The sequence below is a fragment of the Nicotiana tomentosiformis genome, chromosome 4 (genome assembly GCF_000390325.3).
Source record: "Nicotiana tomentosiformis chromosome 4, ASM39032v3, whole genome shotgun sequence".
Taxonomy (NCBI): Eukaryota; Viridiplantae; Streptophyta; class Magnoliopsida; order Solanales; family Solanaceae; genus Nicotiana; species Nicotiana tomentosiformis.
The window spans coordinates 54,609,711-54,630,609 of record NC_090815.1 but is presented as its reverse complement, the minus strand read 5'-3'; the positions used below and the strand labels follow the sequence as shown (position 1 = coordinate 54,630,609).

General features: G+C 41.4%; 1 protein-coding gene across 2 annotated transcripts in view; it reads left to right on the top strand.

Moving 5' to 3' along the window:
- LOC104107141 (uncharacterized) overlaps positions 1 to 18,974 on the top strand; it is a 51,590-nt gene extending 32,616 nt beyond the window's left edge. The window contains exons 9-10 of one of the 2 annotated variants that reach the window (XM_009615873.4): positions 17,756 to 17,999; positions 18,550 to 18,974. In XM_009615873.4, coding sequence (XP_009614168.1) covers positions 17,756 to 17,999; positions 18,550 to 18,774 — 469 coding nt within the window. In that variant the 3' untranslated portion in view covers positions 18,775 to 18,974. Of the gene's footprint in view, positions 1 to 13,046; positions 14,616 to 17,755; positions 18,000 to 18,549 lie in introns of those variants that run through there. The other variant, XM_070199782.1, reaches the window with a different exon arrangement.
- The last annotated feature ends 1,925 nt before the right edge of the window (positions 18,975 to 20,899 follow it).

Here is a 20,899-nt window from a genome sequence, read left to right as displayed (position 1 = left end):
AGCATAATGCGGTGATGACAAATGATGATACTTAAAAAGGTATAATGGGGATTAGTAGTCCAAAGTGTAATCAGTGGACTAGGAGTAAACAAGTTCAAAGCAGGTGCAATGTTTGGTGTAGGAAGTGAATCATCTGGGCCGGATGCGGAGGACGATGATATGTCAAGAGTTGTAGCCCTGTGGTTGGGGAAATAGGAGCAAAAGTAGAATCGCCAAAAAATAGTATAGGTATGACCTCTGATATTTAATGATGGTAAGAAGTAAAGTAAGATCGAGACTCAAACAATGTGTCATCGACGGACATAAGGTACTACGAAGATCAAGTGAGTAGTAACTATATCCCTTTTGAACCCGAGAATGACCAAGGAAGATACACTTGAAAGCATGAGGAACTAATTTATTTTTTCCAGGAGCTAAGTTATGAACGAAACATGTGCTCCCAAAAAGACGGTGGCTGAGGAAACTGTTAAGTAGTTAGTCATGTATAGTGTCCCACATCGGGAAGTAGATACCTATTATTATGTTATCACTGTTTATAAAGGGCGTTGTACAACACTTTAGATAATCAATAATATTTTCTCCCGTGCTTTCTCACATGATATCAGAGCAATAGTAAGAAATTTATCGCTGTGCATCATTCCAACGACTTCTAGGAAGAAAGACCTCGTCGCCGTGCAATTTTCCGGCGACTTAGGAGGCTGTCAGCAACAAAATCATTTTTCCTTAGTGTTGTGTAAAATCCAACACCACCACAAGGTCCCTAAGACAGAGGCGACCAAACCCCAGAAAAAAATCTCCGGAAAAGGCCCCTCCACGCGCCCTCACGCGCCGGTCAGAGAAGGGTTTCTAGCGGCGCGTCTGTCTCACGCGCCGGTGCGTGTACCTGTTTTCGGCCATTTTTTGGTCGACCTTCTTCAGGACAGCCTGATCGCGAGGCTTTTCCGAGCCTACCCATCAAGGTTACATCAGATTCCGACGACTTTTTTATTTTCCGGCGAGCTACAGTGTTTTCCGGTGAACAGTAACAGTGAAATAGTGAAAAGTGAACAGTAGTTTCTCTTACACTTTGGGAGTTAGCTAGGCCTCACGGAGGTTGTTAGAATTTTGGTCGTAACAAAATGGGAACCGATACTTTGAATGGTTGGATGGTTTCTTTAGCGGATTATATTGAGTTCCTTCAGTACAAAGCATGTAAGCAGACATCTTCTGAGATATTCTGTTGTTCAAACAGGTAATAGCGTGACTTGTGTCTCCCAATCTTCACCCTCTGAGTCTTGGGTCATTGATTCAGGTGTATCGGATCATATTTCTGGTAACAAATCTCTTTTCACTACTATTTCGTATTCTCAATCTCTTTTAACAGTCACAATGGCCAATGGGTCTCCAACCATGGCAACTGCAATAAGCCAAGCAAGCCCACTTCCTTCCTTACCTTTAGATTCAGTTCTTTATGTTCCCAGTAGTCCTTTTAATCTCATAACTATTAGTCGCTTAGCCAAATAACTTAAATGCGCTGTTTTATTTCTTGATGACCTTGTTTTTATACAGGAACGCAGTACGGGGCGGATCATTGGTATGGGATGTGAATCAAATGGACTTTATTACGTTATCCTTGCTAAATCACATGGACTCACATCTTGTCTTCCTTCAACAACTTGTCCTGTTACTGATTCACCAGATTTATTACATAAACGGTTGGGACATCCCAGTTTGTCAAAACTTCAGAAAATGGTACCTGGTTTATCTCACTTGTCCACTCTAGAGTGCAAGTCATGTCAGCTCGGTAAGCATATCCGCTCCCATTTCTCTCGGTGTCTTGATAATCGAGCAGAGTCACCTTTTACTTTAGTCCATTCAGATGTTGGGGTCCTAGTCGGGTTAGTTATACCTTGGGATTCCGCTACTTTGTCAGTTTCATTGATGATTATTCCAGGTGCGCTTGGATATTTTTGATGAAAAATCGATCTGAGTTGTTTTCTATTTTCCAGACCTTCCACGCTGGAATTTAAAATCAATTTGGGGTTTCTATCCGTACATTTCGTAGTGATAATGTCCTACAGTATTTGTCTTCCCCATTTCAGCAGTTTATGAACTCTCATGGGATTATTCATCAAACATCTTGTCCGTACACATCTCAACAAAATTGGGTAGCTGAAAGAAAGAATAGACATCTTATTGAAACTGCTCGTACCCTACTCATACAATCTCATGTTCCGTTGTGTTTTCGGGGGATGCAGTTCTTACATCTTGCTATCTTATTAATTGTATGCCATCTTCAGCTATCCAGATCAAGTTCCATTCTCTGTCCTGTTTTCCCACTTACCTTTGTTCTCTCTTCCACCCCGTGTCTTTGGAAGCACGTGTTTTGTTCATAATCTTACTATAGGAAAAGATAAGTTAGCTCCACGTGCTATTAAGTGCGTATTTCTGGGTTACTCGAGAATGCAAAAGGGGCATCGATGCTATTCTCCTGACCTCCAGCGATACCTTATGTCCGCTGATATTACCTTCTTTGAAACCCAATCATACTTCACAGGTTCAGGTAATCACTTAGATATTTCTGAGGTGCTATCAGTTTCATCTTTTGGAGATTCAGTCACTATCTCCCATTCATCTTCCTCTACAACTCTAGCTCCACCACCTACAGCTCCAGCTCCGGTTCTACCACCTATAGCTCTAGTTCCACCACCTATAGTTCCAGTTTCACCTCCTAGTCCAGTTCAACCCTCTGCAGCTCCACCACTCTTGACTTATCATCGTCGTCCACGTCCAGCATTAGGCCCATGTGATTCACGTCTTGCATCAGATTCTGCACCTACTGCGGACTTGTCTCCTCTTAGTCAACCAATTGCATTCCGCAAAGGTGTACTATCCACACTTAATCCTAATCCTCATTATGTCGTTTTAAGTTATCATCGTCTGTCATCACCTCATTATGCTTTTATATCAACTTTGTCCACTGTTTCTATCCCGAAGTCTACAGGCGAGGCACTATCTCATCCAGGATGACGACATGCTATGATTGACGAGATGTTTGCTTTACATGCGAGTGGCACTTGGGAGCTTGTTCCTCTTCCTTCAGGTAAGTCTACTGTTGGTTGTCGTTGGGTTTATGCAGTCAAAGTCGGCACGGATGGCCAGGTTGATCGGCTTAAGGCTCGTCTTGTTGCAAAAGGATACACTCAGATTTTTGGGCTTGATTATAGTGACATTTTCTCTCCCGTGGCTAAAGTAGCATCTGTTCGTCTCTTTTTGTCCATGGCTGCTGTACGTCATTGGCCTCTTTATCAGTTAGACATTAAGAATGCTTTTCTCCACAGTGATTTTGAGGAAGAAGTTTATATGGAGCAACCACCTGATTTTGTTGCTCATGGGGAGTCTAGTGGTCTTGTATGCCGATTGCACAAGTCGCTATATGGTTTGAAGCAATCCCCTCGAGCTTGGTTTGGTAAGTTCAACACAGTTATTTAGGAATTTGGCATGACTCAGAGTGAAGCTGATCACTCTGTGTTTTATTGGCATTCTGCTCTTAATCTTTGTATTTATCTGGTGGTTTATGTTGATGATATTATTATTACTGGCAATGATCAGGATGGTATTACTAATCTGAAGCAGCATCATTCAAACTATTGGGCGTTTGGATAGGCCTGATTTTAAAACTTACTCAAGGAGAAATAGAGCAAAAGAAGCCATCATGCAATCTACCGAAGTTCAACCTTCTTTTACCGGTGAGTTATCTACATTTCCTAATGAGTTAGATGAACCTATTGCTCACAGAAAAGGAGTCAGATCTTGCACCATCAAACATCCTTTATCTAATTTTGTCTCCTATAATTCTATATCTCCCACCTATAGAGCCTTTGCCTTGTCTATTTCTTCTGTGTCTATTCCTCAGAATTGGAGGGAAGCTTTTGCAGATCCTAAATGGAAGCACGCTATGATTGAAGAAATGAAGGCCTTGTCAAAAAATGAGACTTGGGAACTTGTCACTTCACCATCAGACAAGAAGTTGGTTGGCTGCAAATGGGTCTTCATTATGAAACACAAAACTGATGGCTCAATTGAAAGATTCAAAGCAAGATTGATGGCTAAGGGATTCACTCAGACTTATAAGGTGTATCAAGAGACATTTGCCCCGGTTGCTAAGATGAACAATATTAGAATTCTTTTGTCTTGTACAACTAATCTTGATTGGGACTTGCAACAGTTTGATGTGAAGAATGCATTTCTTCATGGTGTATATGGAGATTCCTCCTGGATTTAATACTGTGAGAATGCACGGGAGAAAAATCTATCTTTTAACAATGATACAATGAGCCCTACATATAATACATATTCTACTCCTACATATGGGATTAGGACATATTCTACTCCTACTACATATGAGACTAGGATTATTTACACATAACTATCTAACACTCCCCCTCAAGCTGGTGCATACAAATCATATGTACCGAGCTTGTTACATATGTAACTAATACGAGGACCAATGAGGGATTTGGTAAAAATATCTGCAAGCTGATCATTCGACTTCACTACGAGTCATACCAAACTCTTGGATAACTGTGCTGAACTTACTAAACCAGACTCGAGGAGACTGCTCTAGACCATAAAGTGACCGGCGCAAGCAACATACAAGGCCACTAGACCCCTCCTGAGCAATAAAATCAGGTGGTTGCTGATAAATAGGAGTTGGCCGAAAAGTCGCCAGAGAAATTTGAAAATAGTGAGATTAAGCCGAATCCACACTACAAAATAGGTTCTAAAACATCACCAGAAAATAGAAACTTTTCTGGAAATCAATGTTCACGCCGGAAAAAGTGCACTGTTCACGCCGGAATAAATAAAAGTCGTTAAAATTTGATGTAATTTATATGGGTAGGCTCGGAATCACTGGACGAGTAAGTTGTCCAGAAGAAGTTTTGTCCAAAAGTGGCCGGAATGGCTCACACGTGCCGGAAAAGTAACAGTCGCTCGCCGGAACCCTAGTTTTGGCGGCGTTTGGAGGTGCGTAAGGGACTTTCTGCTGATTTTTGTTGGAGCGACTGACTGAGGTTTTGGCCAATTTCTAGGTTTTTCTTCAAAATCCCAAATTTTCACAAATTTTCAAGTCTAAATCCATATATAATCCAAGTATTTAACTTGCAATGGGTGGGAATCACTTACCTTGACATAGATGACGAAAATCTCCCTTCCAAGAGCTCCAAAAATCGCCCAACCAAATAAAAAATGGAGGAAAATGACCAAATCTCGTCTTTTAAACTTCACTGCCCAGGTCCGCCCTTTTTCGCGATCGCGGAAAGACCATCGCGATCGCGAAGGCCAAAGAAACACTGCCTCCAATTTCCTCTTCGCTTTCGCGACACTCTGATCGCGTTCGCGAAGGCCGGCTGCCCAGACCCCTCGCGTTCGCGTCCGCTTCTACGCGTTCGTGTAGGCCAAATGGCCTTAGGCCCATCTCCCCCTTTTTTCTTCGCGCTCGCGTAGCCTTGTCCGCGTTTGCGAAGGCTTGCCCAGCCTCGACTAAGTTCGTATTGTATTTTGGGACATTTTGATATAATTGGTTAAGGTCCCGAGGGCCTCGGGTGGATTTTGGAATGTTAACAGAGCAATTTGGACTTGAAGGAAAGTGCTGGAAATTCTGCTATTTCTGGGCAGCACCTGTTGGGATCGCACCTGCGGAATTTGGGCGCAGGTGCGACCTCGCAGAAGCGAGCTGGGCAGAGCTGGAGGAAGGTCGCAGATGTGGACAGCCTTCCGCACCTGCGCAATCGCAGGTGCGATGTTTTCTACGCAGAAGCGACGAGGCAGCGCAGAATCGGAAATGCCGCGCACCTGCGATATGAGACGAGAATTTCTGCGGTTTGGTCGCACAAGGATTTCGGTTCTGATGGTGGTAATGGTATATGCACAGTACCACTGCTGAACCCTGGGAACAAGACGAAGTTGTCAGAAAATTGCACGGTGACGAGATCTTTCTTCGCGGATGTCGCTGAAATGACGCACAACGATAATTTTTTCACTAAAGCTCTGATACTATGTGAGAATGCACGGGAGGAAAATCTATCTTTTTAACAATGTTACAATGAGCCCTATATATAATACATATTCTACTCCCACTACATATGGGATTAGGACATATTCAACTCCTACTACACATGAGACTAGGATTATTTACTCATAACTAGCTAACAGATACTGCACAAAGTCAAGGAAAGATATGCAGATTGAAGAAAGCCTTGTACAGACTGAAGCAATTACCAGAGCTTGGTTTGACAGATTCTGCAAAGCAATAATATCCTTTGGTTACCAACAAAGCAATGCTGATCACACCCTCTTCATAAGACATCATACGGGTACACTTACTCTTCTCATAGTTTATGTTGATGACATAACAGGAGATGACAAAGAGAAGATGACCCAATTGAAGAAGTTGTTGGCACATGAATTTGAGATCAAGGATCTAGGAAAATTGCAGTAATTCTTGGGAATTGAGGTTGCTAGATCAAAGAAGAATCTTTATTTCTTAGAGGAAGTATATTCTGGATTTCCTGAAAGAAACTGGTATGACAGGTTGTAGACCCGCAGAATCGCTCGTTGAAAGCAATCACAAGTTAAAAAGCGGTATGGAGAGTCAGTTGATAATGAGAGATATCAGAGGTTGGTTGGAAGACTCATTTATCTCTCATACCAGTGTTATCAAAGGCGAAAAGTGCAAAAAAGCTCTAAGGTCTGTTGGGGCTTTAAGCGCAGAGTGTAAATAAAGCGTGGGCTTTAATGAAGAAAGGCGCAAATGGAGAAAAACGACAAATATGTATGTGTAGTCCAAGACTAATATCTATAAGCATGAATGTCAAATATATGGACAAAGAATTTGAAGAAAATTTATAATAAAGTGAAATATCAATTGTTTAGTGTCGCCTCTTCCGGATCACGCTCATTGGCTAGGAAAAGTATGCCTTAGAGCTTTGATGACAACACTGAAGCGCCCGCTAAGCGAGGCGAAGCGCTCAACATGTTTTGAGCCTCGCTTCAGGGCTTAACCGCGCCTTTGACAACACTGTCCCGCACTAGACCAGACATAGCTTTTTCAGTTAGCCTGGTGAGTCAGTTCATGCATGATCCCCGAGATCCTCATATGCAAGTTGTCTTTCACATTTTACGGTATCTGAAGTCTGCTCCAGGGAAAGGTCTACTTTTCTTCAAACATGATTACCTCCAAATAGAAGCCTTTACAGACGCGGATTGAGCTGGATCTCTAGATGACAGAAGATCTACATCCGGTTAATGTACGCTCGTAGGAGGAAACTTGGTTACTTGGAGAAGCAAGAAACAAAGTATAGTTGCTAGATCAAGTGCGGAGGCAAAATATAGAGCTATGGCCCAAGGTGTTTGTGAACTGCTTTGGCTACAAAAGCTACTAGAGTAATTGAGACTCTGTGAAAAACGAAAACTTTCCTTGTACTGTGACAATAAGGCTGCCATCACTACAGCTCATAATCTAGTCCAGCATGACCGAACAAAGCATTTGGAAATTGATCAACACTTCATCAAAGAAAAATTACAACTAGTGTCTTGAGTTTGTTTCATGTGCCATCAAAAAAACAGTTAGCTGATGTGTTTACCAAGGGCCTCAACAAACAGACTTTTCATACACTGGTTTGCAAGTTGGGCATGTGCGAAATCTTTGCACCAACTTGAGGGGGAGTGTTGATTGGCTTTATTATTAGGAAAGATTTGATTATGATTGAGAAAGTCTGATTGAGATTTGATTTTATTCTGATTGATTGTAATTTATTTTCCTTCCTAAAATAGTCATAGTACCTAGTGTATAAATACCTTTGCTTGATGTAAGAAATACACATAAATACAAGAAACCTTTTCTCCTTCTAAAAAATCTACAAAGATTTCATTCTTGAAAATTCAGGAGAAGCTTCTCCATCTATTTGTTGATTGCAGTGTACTGACCTGGACTGGCAGTCATCATATATATGCAAGTATTCAAACTTCTCTTGATCCTTTTTGGTGGCAAAACTACTCCTGTATCTGGTTTAGATTCTATCATCCTTTCTTGTCTACATTATGTCTTTGGCATCTTTCCCGCTATACTTGTGTGAACCAGACACAACTGGATATGACCTTTAAACGTAGATTTGGACACAAGCTTTCTGCTGTAGGTTGGGACACAATATGCCAGACTTCATTTCTGTTTAATGTTTTCAACATTGGTTGTTATGCGTCTTGAACATCAGTAAGGGATCCAAATTTATCATGACCAAGGTGAAAATGTGGCTTTGAACTGATTCAGTGGTTGGTGTACCAGAAGACAATATGATTTATGTTGAGATGTGAAACACAATTATGATTAATGGGATTTCCAACTTAGTAGACAAATAATCTGAATTCTTTTTGTCAATGAGACCTATTTGTGAAACTCATACATGGTCTAATTGCATTTGGGAAGTTGTGTTTTTGTGATGCTTAGAGTTAAATTTTCTAAATAATGTACTTGTGGAGTAGTGTTAACTGAAATTTTATTGATTAAGTTCTGAGCATTTATCTTTCTCCTATCTTGCCTTTTTTCTTTTTGACAATGTAGGAGATTTCATTAATGCTAGTACCAAGATGTAGTGCAATTTTTTCCGAAAAGGTAATAAGGAGGTACTACAAATTACAGAAGGGCATCATCAGTTGCATAGTTACATCATTTCCCCATGTATTCCAGAGGAATCAAAAAGATAATCCAAATACTCTATGGAACTATTCTTACTCCAAAAGTATAAATTTTGTAACCATCTGTTTTTAACAAAAGAGATATTCAAGTATCAATGACTGCCTAGAAGTGCCCTAATCGCAACAGTGCCATCGCAACAGTGCCATCGCAACAGTGCCTTCGCAACAGTGCTTTCTATGGCCGAGCCTCTCCCAGCCTCTCCCATCTCTTCTTCTTCCTAATTTTCCACCACACCCATCAAGAGCCAAGCTCCCCGCGTCCAAACCCCAGTAAATTTCTCTGGCAACTGAGCCCTCACGCGCCCTCAAGCGCCGCCAACTCGCCTGTTTTTCCGGCGAGCTTTCAGCCACTCGCCGGCACATGTGGCCTTTTCCGGTGACTTTTCAATTTTTTTTCTTCAGACAACCTCTTCTCGAGGCATTTCCGAGCCATCCCGTGCCAGTTTCACCAAATTTCGACGACTTTTTCTTTTTCCGGCCTTTAAACCCCAGTTTCTGACGATTGTTTCCTTTGTTCAGTACGAGAAAACCTTCCTCCCTTCATATATACTGTTTTCACCCACTGTGAATACTGTTATCCCGACTATTGAGGCTTTTTCCGGCCAGTTTTTCCGGGACAGCCACATTTAGAATATGATGGATTGTACAGAGAGAAGCTCTTTTTTCTTTCTAGAATCTAGAAAACTGGAAAACATGTCTTTTATGAAAGCTGTCTCTTGGCCAGCCCTAGAACTTGGGGGGAAGATGCCATCGAAAGCTCGACGTAGGACAGGAGCCGCACTTCTCGCTGTCCGAGGAGCACACTCTCAGGCGCAAGGGTTTCTTGGAATCTAGTCTCATTGGGTCTTTCTCCAGATGGGTTGGTTCTCCGGAGGCTGTTAGGAACTGGGCAGCAGAGGCATGGAACGTCAAGGACGGGCTGGAAATATCGCAATTGGGGGACACTCAATATCTCTTTCGTTTTGTTGACAAGTCTCAAGCTTCGAAAATTCTTGTCAGAGGAAACAGGTGGTTCGATGGGAACTTTTTAAATCTAGACAGATGGGTGGAGCATGATGGGTGTCTTGACCCTCGCTTCACCGGCGAAACATTGGTGGTCAACATGGTGGGTCTCCCGGTGCATCTTTGGTGTCTTGACCTATTCAAGAAGATAGGGGAAATCTGTGGGGGTTTTATTGATGTCACTTGCAGTTTACACGATCTCTCGCGAGTGAGGATTGTGGTGAGGAAAGGGGGCAGAATCCCTGTCTCCACTGTGGTGGAAGATGGCTACTTGAGTTATAGGGTTTGGTTGAGCCCTGAATTTCGCCCTATCTTTATGCCTGCGATAGCGACGGAAGAAAAGGGAAGGTCAGATATAAGGGAGGGGAGGGGAAATTAGTCTCTGAGGGGAGGGGAGAGTTCACCGGATCATTGGATTAAGCCGGAATCAAACGTTAGATCGAGAAGAGACGGGAGGTTTGAAATCGGGGGAGAAAGACAAAATTTTAACAGGAGGAGGAGACGTGAATGGGTCAGTGAGGTGGACTGGAAAGGCAGAATGAGACGGTCCTCTTCTACTTATCATAGGGCCGGGCATGTTTTCAGCAAGTATAGGCCTGAGCCTCCTCACATGGGCCCAGCAACTTTCCCCAATTCCATTAGAATTGATCCTAAGGGGCCTAGTTTATCTAAAGCTGCGCATGATAAGGCTCCTAAGCATATAGGAACAGTCGTTCCTCCTTCCTCTGGCCAAGGTGCTTCACACAGTGGCACTCCTTCACCGAGCTCTAGTGACATGTGCCCCTCTACGGTGGCCGCTGCTGCAGGGGCAGAACCGGCTAAGGATGGTGCTGTTAATCCACGGCCCCCGCCTCTGATGGACCCGGTTCCATCAACCCCTCACCAGCTCCTGGGCTTAGTTGTGCTGAGGCCACACTTAAAGCTTCTTCTTCTTCTAGGGAAATTGTTGAGCATGCCCCTATTGATGTTAGTGTCGGACCAGTATTTTCAGTTAATATGCCGCCAAGGGTTCCGTGCTCTCTTCCGCCATGCTACCCTACTGATGGTTCTGGACATTCCTATAGCAGCGGGGTGTTAATTTCAGAGGTTGCTGACCCCCAAGGAAACGGTGAGACCCTTTCGGAGGTTAAAACTCCTAGTGCTAGCAATGATATGGTCTTGTATTCCTCTGGTGGTAGCAAGGAAAGGGCACATATAGAAGAAGCCTGCCCAATTTCGTCAAGGATCGAAGGAGGGGATATGTCTTTTTGGATGGAGGAAAAACTATTAAACTTTGGGAAGTTTCTAGGTGTTTCTGTTGAAGGGAAGGAAGATAGGGTGTTAGAACTGTTGAGGGAGATTGAGCAACAATCTCTTTACGAAGGTACAGGGAGGGAGTTGGGTAAAGGTGTTAAGCAAAATAACTTAGGGGATGTAGTGGTGTATCAGAGAAGGGGGCGAGTGTGTGACAAAGAGAAAGGGACCTCGGCTAGGGGGGTGGGGAAATGGGGGCTATTGTTGCTTATGGAAGTTAAGATTCTTTCATGGAATGTGAGGGGGATGAATGACCCAAACAAAAGGGCCATCATCAAAATGGGAGTTAGGGAGTAGGGTGCCAACCTAGTTTGTTTTCAGGAGACCAAAATGGAAGTTTTGTCGGATGCGATCGTGAGAAGTGTCTGGGGAGGTAGCTGGGTGAAATATGACTGGGTCCCAGCAGTGGGAAGTGCCGGGGGCATCCTACTTATGTGGGATGATAGAAGCTTGGAGGTAAAGGAGATTGGGAAAGGAGTTTTCTCTTTGGCAGCTCTCGTCAAAGACAGAGTGAGTGGGGTGGAGTGGGGATTTGGGGGAGTGTATGGGCCGGTAGGGGAAAGGGTCCAAGGTGTCTTTCTGGGAAGAACTGGCCAATATTATGGGGGAATGGGACATTCCATGGGTTCTAGGGGGAGACTTTAACACTATTAGATTCCCGGAGGAGAGATTAGGGGGTAGTGTGATTTCTAGAGCCATGGAGGAGTTTTCTGACTTCATCAATGATCACTTTCTCATTGACCTTCCTCTGTCAGGGGAAAGGTTTACTTGGGCCAGGGCGGAGGATTCCAACTCAAGGTCTAGAATTGATAGATTCCTGACATCTCCCTCATGGGATGAGCTGGTGCCGAATGTGCTGCAGATTCCTTTACCTAGGTTGACTTCAGATCATTTGCCTATTTTGCTAGATGGATGCAGAGGGAGGGGGGTGCGTGCTCCCTTCCGATTCGAAAACATGTGGTTGAAAGTGCCAGGATTCTGTGACAAGGTGAAAGAATAGTGGACAAGCTATGGGGTATCAGGGACACCTTCATACCGTCTTTCGAAGAAACTCAAATTGCTCAAGGGAGATATTATTAGGTGGAATAAGGAGGTTTTTGGGAGGGTAGAGGTTAAAATGAGGGAGCTTATGCATGAATTGGGGGATTTAGAAAGAGGAGAAGGGGCGGGGGAGTTAGACGAATCTGAGAAAGAGATATTGGGGGAGGTTAAGAGGGAAATAGTCGAGTTAGTAATAGCTCAGGAGACTAGTTGGCGGCAAAAATTGAGGGCGCTCTGGCTAAAGGAGGAGAATTCGAATACCAAGTATTTCCATAGGGTGGCGGTCGCAAATCGAAGGAGAAACTTCATAGAGTCATTAGTTGTGGATGGGGTGAGGATTGAGGGAGAGGAGGTAAAAGGGGCGATAGCGGGGTTTTATGAGAACTTTTGGAGGCCGACTTTGGGGGGAATAGAGTTCAACCATATAGGGGAGGGAGACAGCGAGTGGCTAGAAAGGGTTTTCGAGGAGGAGGAGGTGCACGAGGCTGTGTCGTGTTGTGCTGGTGATAAGGCCCCCGGGCCTGATGGTTTCTCCTTGGCTTTCTTTCAGCTCTTTTGGGACACCATCAAGGGGAGTTGATGGAAGCCATTGAATACTTCCATGCGAATGGTGTTTTCGAGAGAAGTATCAATGCTTCCTTTATTACTATTGTGCCTAAGAAAGAAGGTGCATCTTGTATCAGAGACTACGGGCCTATTAGTCTAGTGGGGAGCATTTACAAGATTATTTTTAAAGTGCTTTCCAACAGACTTAAGAAGGTTCTTGACATGACTGTTTCGTCCTCCCAGAATGCGTTTGTGGAAGGTAGGCAGATCCTGGATGCTGCCTTGGTGGCAAATGAACTTGTAGACTCCAGAAGGAAAAATAGAGAACCCGGCTTACTTTGCAAGTTAGATCTTGAGAAGGCTTTCGACTATGTCAATTGGAAGTTCCTGGACTTCATTATGATGCGGATGGGGTTTGGGGAAAGATGGAGGGGATGGATAAAGTTCTGCATTTCCTCAGTCAGATTCTCTGTCCTGGTTAATGGTAGCCCGTGTGGTTTCTTTGGCAGCTCCAGGGGTCTCAGGCAAGGTGACCCCCTATCCCCATGTTATTCATTCTAGTGATGGATGCTCTGAGCAAAATGATGGATCGTGCGGCGGGCGGAGGTTTCATGAGAGGATTCTCAGCTCCGATTGGGGTGCTCAGTGCCCGAAGAGTCTCACATTTGCTTTTTGCGGATGACACACTGGTTTTCTGTGATGCCGATATGGATCAGTTGACCTACCTGAACAGGTCCTGCAGTGGTTTCAGTTAGTATCAGGACTCAAAATCAACATCGGCAAGTGTGAGATTTTCCCGGTAGGTGAGGTTACTAATATTGATGCCTTGTCTGGTGTTCTCAGATGCAAGGTGGGCTCCCTTCCCACTACTTACCTGGGCCTCCCTTTGGGCGCTTCATATAAGGATACTACGGTTTGGAATCCAGTGATCGAGCGGGTTGAAAAAAGATTAGCAGGGTGGCAGAAACGGTATTTGTCAAAAGGAGGTAAGGAAGTGCTTATCAAAAGCACTTTATCGAGTATGCCCACCTATTACTTATCCCTGTTGCAAGCACCGGTGAGCATCACAGAAAAACTGGAGCGACTTCAAAGGAACTTTCTGTGGGATGCGGCGGATGGAACTAGAAAGTTTCATCTAGTGAATTGGCAGACAGTCACTTTCCCAAAGAAGTGGGGTGGACTTGGAGTGAAAGATCTTAGGGTATTTAACAGAGCTTTAATGGGAAAGTGGCTGTGGAGATTCGGGGTAGAAGAGCATTCTCTATGGAGGGAGGTCATAGTAGAAAAGTACGATTCAACGGGAGGGGGTTGGAGGACCAAGGCGATCACAACACCTTTCGGGTGTGGCATGTGGAGGAGTATCATGAAAAATTGGGAAGCATTCAGTGGCAACATCACTTACAGGGTGGGAGATGGAAGGAGAGTCAGCTTTTGGAATCATAGGTGGTGTGGAGAGGATACTCTGAGGGTCTCCTTCCCCCACGTCTTCAGAGTTTCAAACCAGAAGGAACTGATGGTCCAACAGATTCGCAAGGAGCATGAAGGGGGTAGTATGGGACCTCTCATTCAGGAGGAACATGCAAGATTGGGAGATTGCGGAGCTTCAAGTCTTGTTGGCACTGCTATACGGGCAAGACATGCTCCAGCCATCCTGTGACTCTTGGAGATGGGGCTTGCGTGGCGATGGTTTGTTCACCGTAAAGTCCTTTTACCAGAGTATGTTGGTGAGAGAGGAGACCAATTTTCCATACTCCTCGATCTGGATTCCTAGGGCGCCCACGAAGGTGTGCTTTTTTGCATGGCTAGCGGCAAAGGGGAGTGATCTTGACTGCTGAAAATCTCCGAAAGAGGGGAATTACACTTGTTAGTAGGTGCTACATGTGTAAAAGCTCTGGGGAAGAAGTTGATCACCTTATGTTGCATTACCCTGTGTCCTCTGCATTGTGGAGGTCAATCCTGAATCTTTTTGGTGTTCAATGGGTGATGCCAAGCACTGTAAAGGAAATGTTATATAGCTGGGGCGGTTTTCGTAAAAGAAGAAAGCAAAAGGCGTGTAAATTCGCCCCGTTAGCTCTCATGTGGGTAGTATGGGGGGAGAGAAATAGGAGAGCTTTTGAGGAGATTGAGTCTCCTTTTCACGTCTTAAGAATAATCTTTTATCTTTGATCGCTTTTTGGTACACTCATTAGCCCCTACTTGTATAGAAGATTGAGCGTCTTTTGTAGAGAATCATGTTCTGATGTAAATTCTCTACGTCTTGGATATACTTCGTGTACACGGGAGTTCTCTCCCTTTTGATTAATACAATTTACCTTATAAAAAAAAACAGAAGAGATATGATGTTTGCTTCCTTCAAAGCATCTTTTATTCCTTTCCAACCAAAGAATCCACATGATGCACGTACGATATATACTAGATCTGACCATGATGCACGTACGATCTATACTAGATCTGACCATGATGCAAGATCTAGAAGGCCAACAATCCAAGAAATTCAAGAAGTTCAAGAATCCATCCAAGATTAGGATTTCTTTCCTTGAAGATTAGGATTTCTTATTTCTTGTTTCCTAGTAATTTAATTCTTATTTTAGTAGGATTATATTTGTAGTTTTAGTCAAACTAGGATTGTTAGTTGGTATCCCATCCTTACTAGAATTCTCTTTTCTATTTTAGTTAGGATAGGTTTTTCTTACCCTTATTCTTATTCTAGTTTAATTAGGATTAGTTTTCCTTAACCTCATCAATTTTACTCATTGTTAGGCCTAAATGGCTCAATATGCTGAAAATAATGATGGGTGATTAGTTTTTCTAAGCTCTTGCTTCAAAAACGTGATTTACTTTTTATTTCACTGTTCTTCCTTTATTCAACGCTTCTTGCAATCTTGTGAGTTTGAAGAACGCTTTCGCTAGTTTTCTGAAAAACTTTAGCGGGGTGCTTTTGTTTCTCTCTTCTTTGTACTTGAGAGGTACAAAACCTTGAAAGTACATCGGACCAACTGCCCATCCTACCTCCTCTACGTTCTTGACAGCCCATCTTTGTCTCAGTAGAGTCTTTCAGTGGCACGTTTCGGTCCTCTTCCAACTGAGCAGTACTCTTTACATCCTGTGGCATTACCCCCTGAACACCGAAAATATTCAGAAGCAGTATCTAATCTCCTCTCTTCCAGAATGCAAATTGCTTGAAGATCACATGAACACAAACATAATTTGTATGCATATATTTCTCATTCTACTAGTTCCAGAACAAAAGTTTCAGCGTGAAGTTTTGATGTAGTTCAGTAAAGATTGCAATAATATTTATTATCTTTAATTGTTATTTACCTTTATCTTTTAGTTAGAAATAGAGCAGTAATAACCTTATTTTTAGTTAGAGATATAGTTTTGTCCAATATCTATTAGTTAAGGATAATGTTTTCTCTATTCTTATGTCTTAGTTAAAGACTAGTAGTTTTAAGAGTTTTAACTTGTTCGACACTTATCCTTTAAATATGAACATCATATACCTCGCTTGGAATACTTGAATAGCACTTCACTTAATGAAATCTTTATTTGTTTGTTATTTTTCTTTTTATCTTTCCTAATTCTCTGTATTATTCCTCCTTTCCTATTTCAAATTTTTTTTTTGGTGCTACATCAATCTTGGTATTAGAGCTTAGTTTCCAATTCATTAGCCGGTACAATTTTAGCATCCTTAGTTATTATTGAACGCATAATTAAGAAAATAAAAGTATGCTTTCTCTAACAGCTTAAGCTTTTAGATAAGATGATCATATACTTCAATATGGTATCATAACAGGCAGAGTTTTTAGTTCGAGGATGCTTGATACTATCAACAAGGACGAGTTCCATTCAATACATCCGGGTCTTTTGAAGTTAGGCAACTTGCCTCATCGGTCGGAATTAAGCTTTCCTCGAGCAGTGAATAATTATGTTACTCAATATAGATAAAGTTTTTGAAATGGTCCAAATTCGACTTGAGCATCTAAATCTGGGTCAATACCAGAAAACATCTACGAACAAGGTTCTAGCATCATGCCAAATGTGTCCGAAGAAGAAGAGCAAAGCACACGAAGCATGCCAAAAAGTAAACCAACCCCTTGGACTGCTATGAGAACATCATCGGATTTCAAAGTAGCACGATCTAATTCAAAATTTTCACTCAATTGAGCAATAAATATTACTTTAATTTTATTTATCTTTATCTTTTAGTTAGGAATTGGTTTAAATGGAGCGACATAGGTAGTGAGGATTCGTATAGCCGACTCTGACTTGCTTGGAATTAAAGCATAGTAGTAGTTTTTTTAGTTAGAAGTAGAATATAGATAACGTTATCTTTAGTTAGGAATGAGGTTTTGTTCGTTAGTTACAGATTAAGCTTTACCTAATCTTATTTTCTTGGTTAGAGCTAATACTTTTACTCCCTCCGTTTCAATTTAGATGATCTAGTTTGACTTGACACAAAGTTGAAGAAAAAAAAGAAGACTTTTGAAACATGTGGTGCTAAAAGCTTAAGGGGCAAAAGCTTAGTGGGGCCATAATATTTGTGTGACTATAAAAACTTTTTATTAAGGGTAAAGTTGGTAGAATGAAAAGTTTAAAGTTAAATTGTTTCTAAATATAGAAATGTGTCATTCTTTTTGGAACAGACTAAAAAGGAAAGTGTGTCATCTAAATTGAAACGGAGGGAGTAGTAGTTTTAGGAGTTATGGGACTATCATATACTTTGTTTCGAAGACTTGATGAGTAATACCAAATGAACAATCTCTCTCTCTTTCTCTCTCAATCTCTCTCTTATTCTTCCCTCTCATCTCTCCTACTTCTCTCTATTCTTTCCCCCTTTCTCCTTTTTTTCGCTTTTTTGCTACGTCAAGTTTAGCATACAGAAGTAATTTCCAGGTGTTATAATGTTGGAGTAAGATTCAGTTCACTATAATCATTTCTGTTAAAGGAGAATGGAAATTGATCAGCTTCCTTCTATTTGAGGTGGCTGGAAAATTGTTGTGCTTTCACCTGATAATTTCGATTTTCTGTCTTCCGTCAGAACACTGTTGATTCTATCTGTCTAAAATATACCATTTTCCTCTATCCTTTTTCCCTGTGATCCTTAGCTCTTCTGAAATGTTTCCTTTTTCATATGCAGGGGATGGATAAATTACGCATTGCCTGCGCTGTTAGTTGTGCTTGCAGTTATCATGCTCTGGCATAGGAATGTCGGAAAAGGGAGGCCATTAGAACCACTAAAAATCATAGCTCCTCCTCCAAAAAATGCTGTTGAGCAGCTTTTGTTATTGCAAGAAGCTATTAGTCAACTTGAGGCATTAATCCAAAGTGGCAACATTATTCTACTGAAAGTACGAGCTCTCATTTTTGCTGTCCTTCCTCAGGTATTATCATATATTCCTCGTATTGAACTCCTTAAAACCAATCCAATATTTGGGTTTTGATGTCATATCTTAATTCTTAGCATAATTGAAAGTTATGGGAGGGGATTACACTTTTATAGTATGAGATTTAATGCATACATGAAAGCGAGTGTGAAAACCTAGCAATAGTTGGGACTTTACAGAAGCGCTAGAAACTTGAAACAATTTGTTTTTCTTCCATTGATAATGTTGAAGAGTTAATATATGTCAGTACTATAGCTTCATGGTTTGAGATATTTAATGCATACATGGAAGTGATGGAAAACCTAGCAATAGCTGGACTTGAAGAAGCTCTAGAAATTGGATACTGCGCAGGTTTTTCTGTGATAATCAAAATGAAGGTCTAAACAACTTGAAGCTTAGAGTTAAGAAGTTATCTAGATACAAATTCTCTCTAAACTGAAATAATTGCACTCAGTATTTTTGGAATATATAAAGATCATTGTTAAGTCTACAATTTTCGCAAAGTATTTATTCTTGGTGATATGAATTTTATTTTCATCATGTTTAGGCAACCGACAGGACAGCTCTTGTACTGGTGATCATGGCCTTGGCTTTTGCTTTTGTGCCACTTAAACATTTGATTCTTTTTGCTTTCTTGGAGTCTTTCACAACGAACATGCCTCTGAGAAAGATCAGCAGCGAAAGAGATCTCCGACGGATTAGAGAGTGGTGGATCAGGATACCAGCAGCCCCTGTGCAGCTTATCAAACCTGATGACAAGAAGACAAGATGAGTAAAATGATTCATGACAATTATGTTTTAAAACAAATACTATAATTTTAAACTAGGAGTTTGTGTAAAGACTGGTGCCTTATTGGTGGTGTCTTTCAATCAAGATTGATGGCATACTATGCTCAAAAAAAAAAAAAGATTGATAGCATACAGTCAATTAAAGACATTTTGAATTCGTAAAAGAGTTTCCCATTTTTACTACGTACTGCACATTACGAGCATACCTGGTATCCCCCCCCCCCCCCCCCTTCTTTTTATTTTTGGATGATAACTTTTTAGTCTTCGTATTTTAGCATAATTTCTATTTTAGTCCTTGTGTTATTTAGCTAAGCACATTGGACCTTCAATTAAAACAAAATATGTTTTCTTTAAAAAATTACCCCCTTTATACCAAAATTGCCCATATTTTACTTTCTTACCCAGCTTGGCCCACTTTGTAAATAATTTTTTTTTAAATTCTTTAGCCCAACATTAATATCATGCCCCGACCTAGGGAAGTGGGACCGGGCTCAACCGAGATATCCAGTCAATCGAGAGAATAAAAATGTACAACACTGAGTTTCATTAATTAGGAAATTTTATTGTTAGATGGCAAAATAATACAAGTCCATCATTCATAAGTGAAGCAAATGACAAGAACAATATTTATAGCTTTCCCCCATTCAAAACATGGCCCATATTATGTCTACGGAGTCTCTAAATAGACATGAGAAAAGCAAGACTCTGGCTATACCTCAAAATAATGTACAAGGAGACAATACAACATATGGGTCCAGATATAGAGTAGGGCTCACCAAAATATGTTGAAGAGTTAAGCTCCTACTGAGAGTCCGTAACGCCTGCTGAGGTACCACCTATATCCAATAAAACTGCAGCGTCCTCGGCAAAAGGGACGTTAGTATATATGGAATATTACTAGTATGTAAAGCTAAGTACCCTAACATGGAATGAAATGCTAACATAAGCAGAGAGATACATGGAAGTAATAAGAAAAGTCAATAGTATTTTAAAATGCCAAGTTAAAAACATGATAAGGAGGTGTAATATAAGTAAAAACTTCAAATGAGCATTAGCGTTTAGGTTGGGAGATCATTAGTTACCGACATAATACCGACATAATAATATAATATATAACCACCATGTGCGTGGCATGGTGTCCGATCTCGGCCCGATCGGCTAAGCCGTCTCACCATAATGCCATGTGGATCGACGATTCTGTGCTAACAATACAATACATCATCCCAATATTGGGGCATAATTTCATAATGGTGCGAAATGGACTTGTCCAGATCGACTCCTACACCGTCACATGTAGTTTTTGGGTATAGGCCTTTCAACCTACTGTCACGACCCAAAATCCAACTAGCCGTGATAGCACCTAACCCAACCCGCTAGGTAAGCCAAATAACAATAAACTAGTTCAAATGAGATTGATTAAGAGAGGAAATGATAATACAATTGAACTATTATACAAAGAATTTCCCAAGGACTGGTAGTATAAATCATGAGTTTCAAAGATTTAGATTTTTACAAGACTAAACTCAAATAATTACAACACCTATTTGAAATGTAAATGAACAGAATTCGAATATTATGCTACCAAGGACAAGTGATAGCCATAACTGGAACGCAGGTACATCTTCAGATCCAGCTCCCGCCGTACGCAACAACATAAGCATCCAACATCTACACGCAAGGTGCAAAAGTGTAGTATGAGTAAAACCGACCCCATGTACTCAATAAGTAACAAACCTAACCTTAGGTTGAAAGTAGTGACGAGCTGGAACAAAAGTCGAAGTCCAAAACCAATAGCCAACAACAGTTCATAACAACATAATAAAAGTGCTAAAAGAAATAATTCAGAGATAAAATGTTAGCTCGTTCACAGTTCCGGAAAAATAGGCATGCTTCAAGTATATCAGTAAAAACCCAAATCTTTTATCGAAATCACCAAAAATATGAGTATGTTTGTAAAACTATAATTTTTCCCAAAGCTTTCAACAGGTAAATGTTTTATTTCCGAATGGCATTAGGAAAATACATCTCTATGCCTACATGTCAATGTGTATGTGAAGTCATGAGTGATGCAATATAGTACAACATGAGAAAAATGCATCTCTATGCCT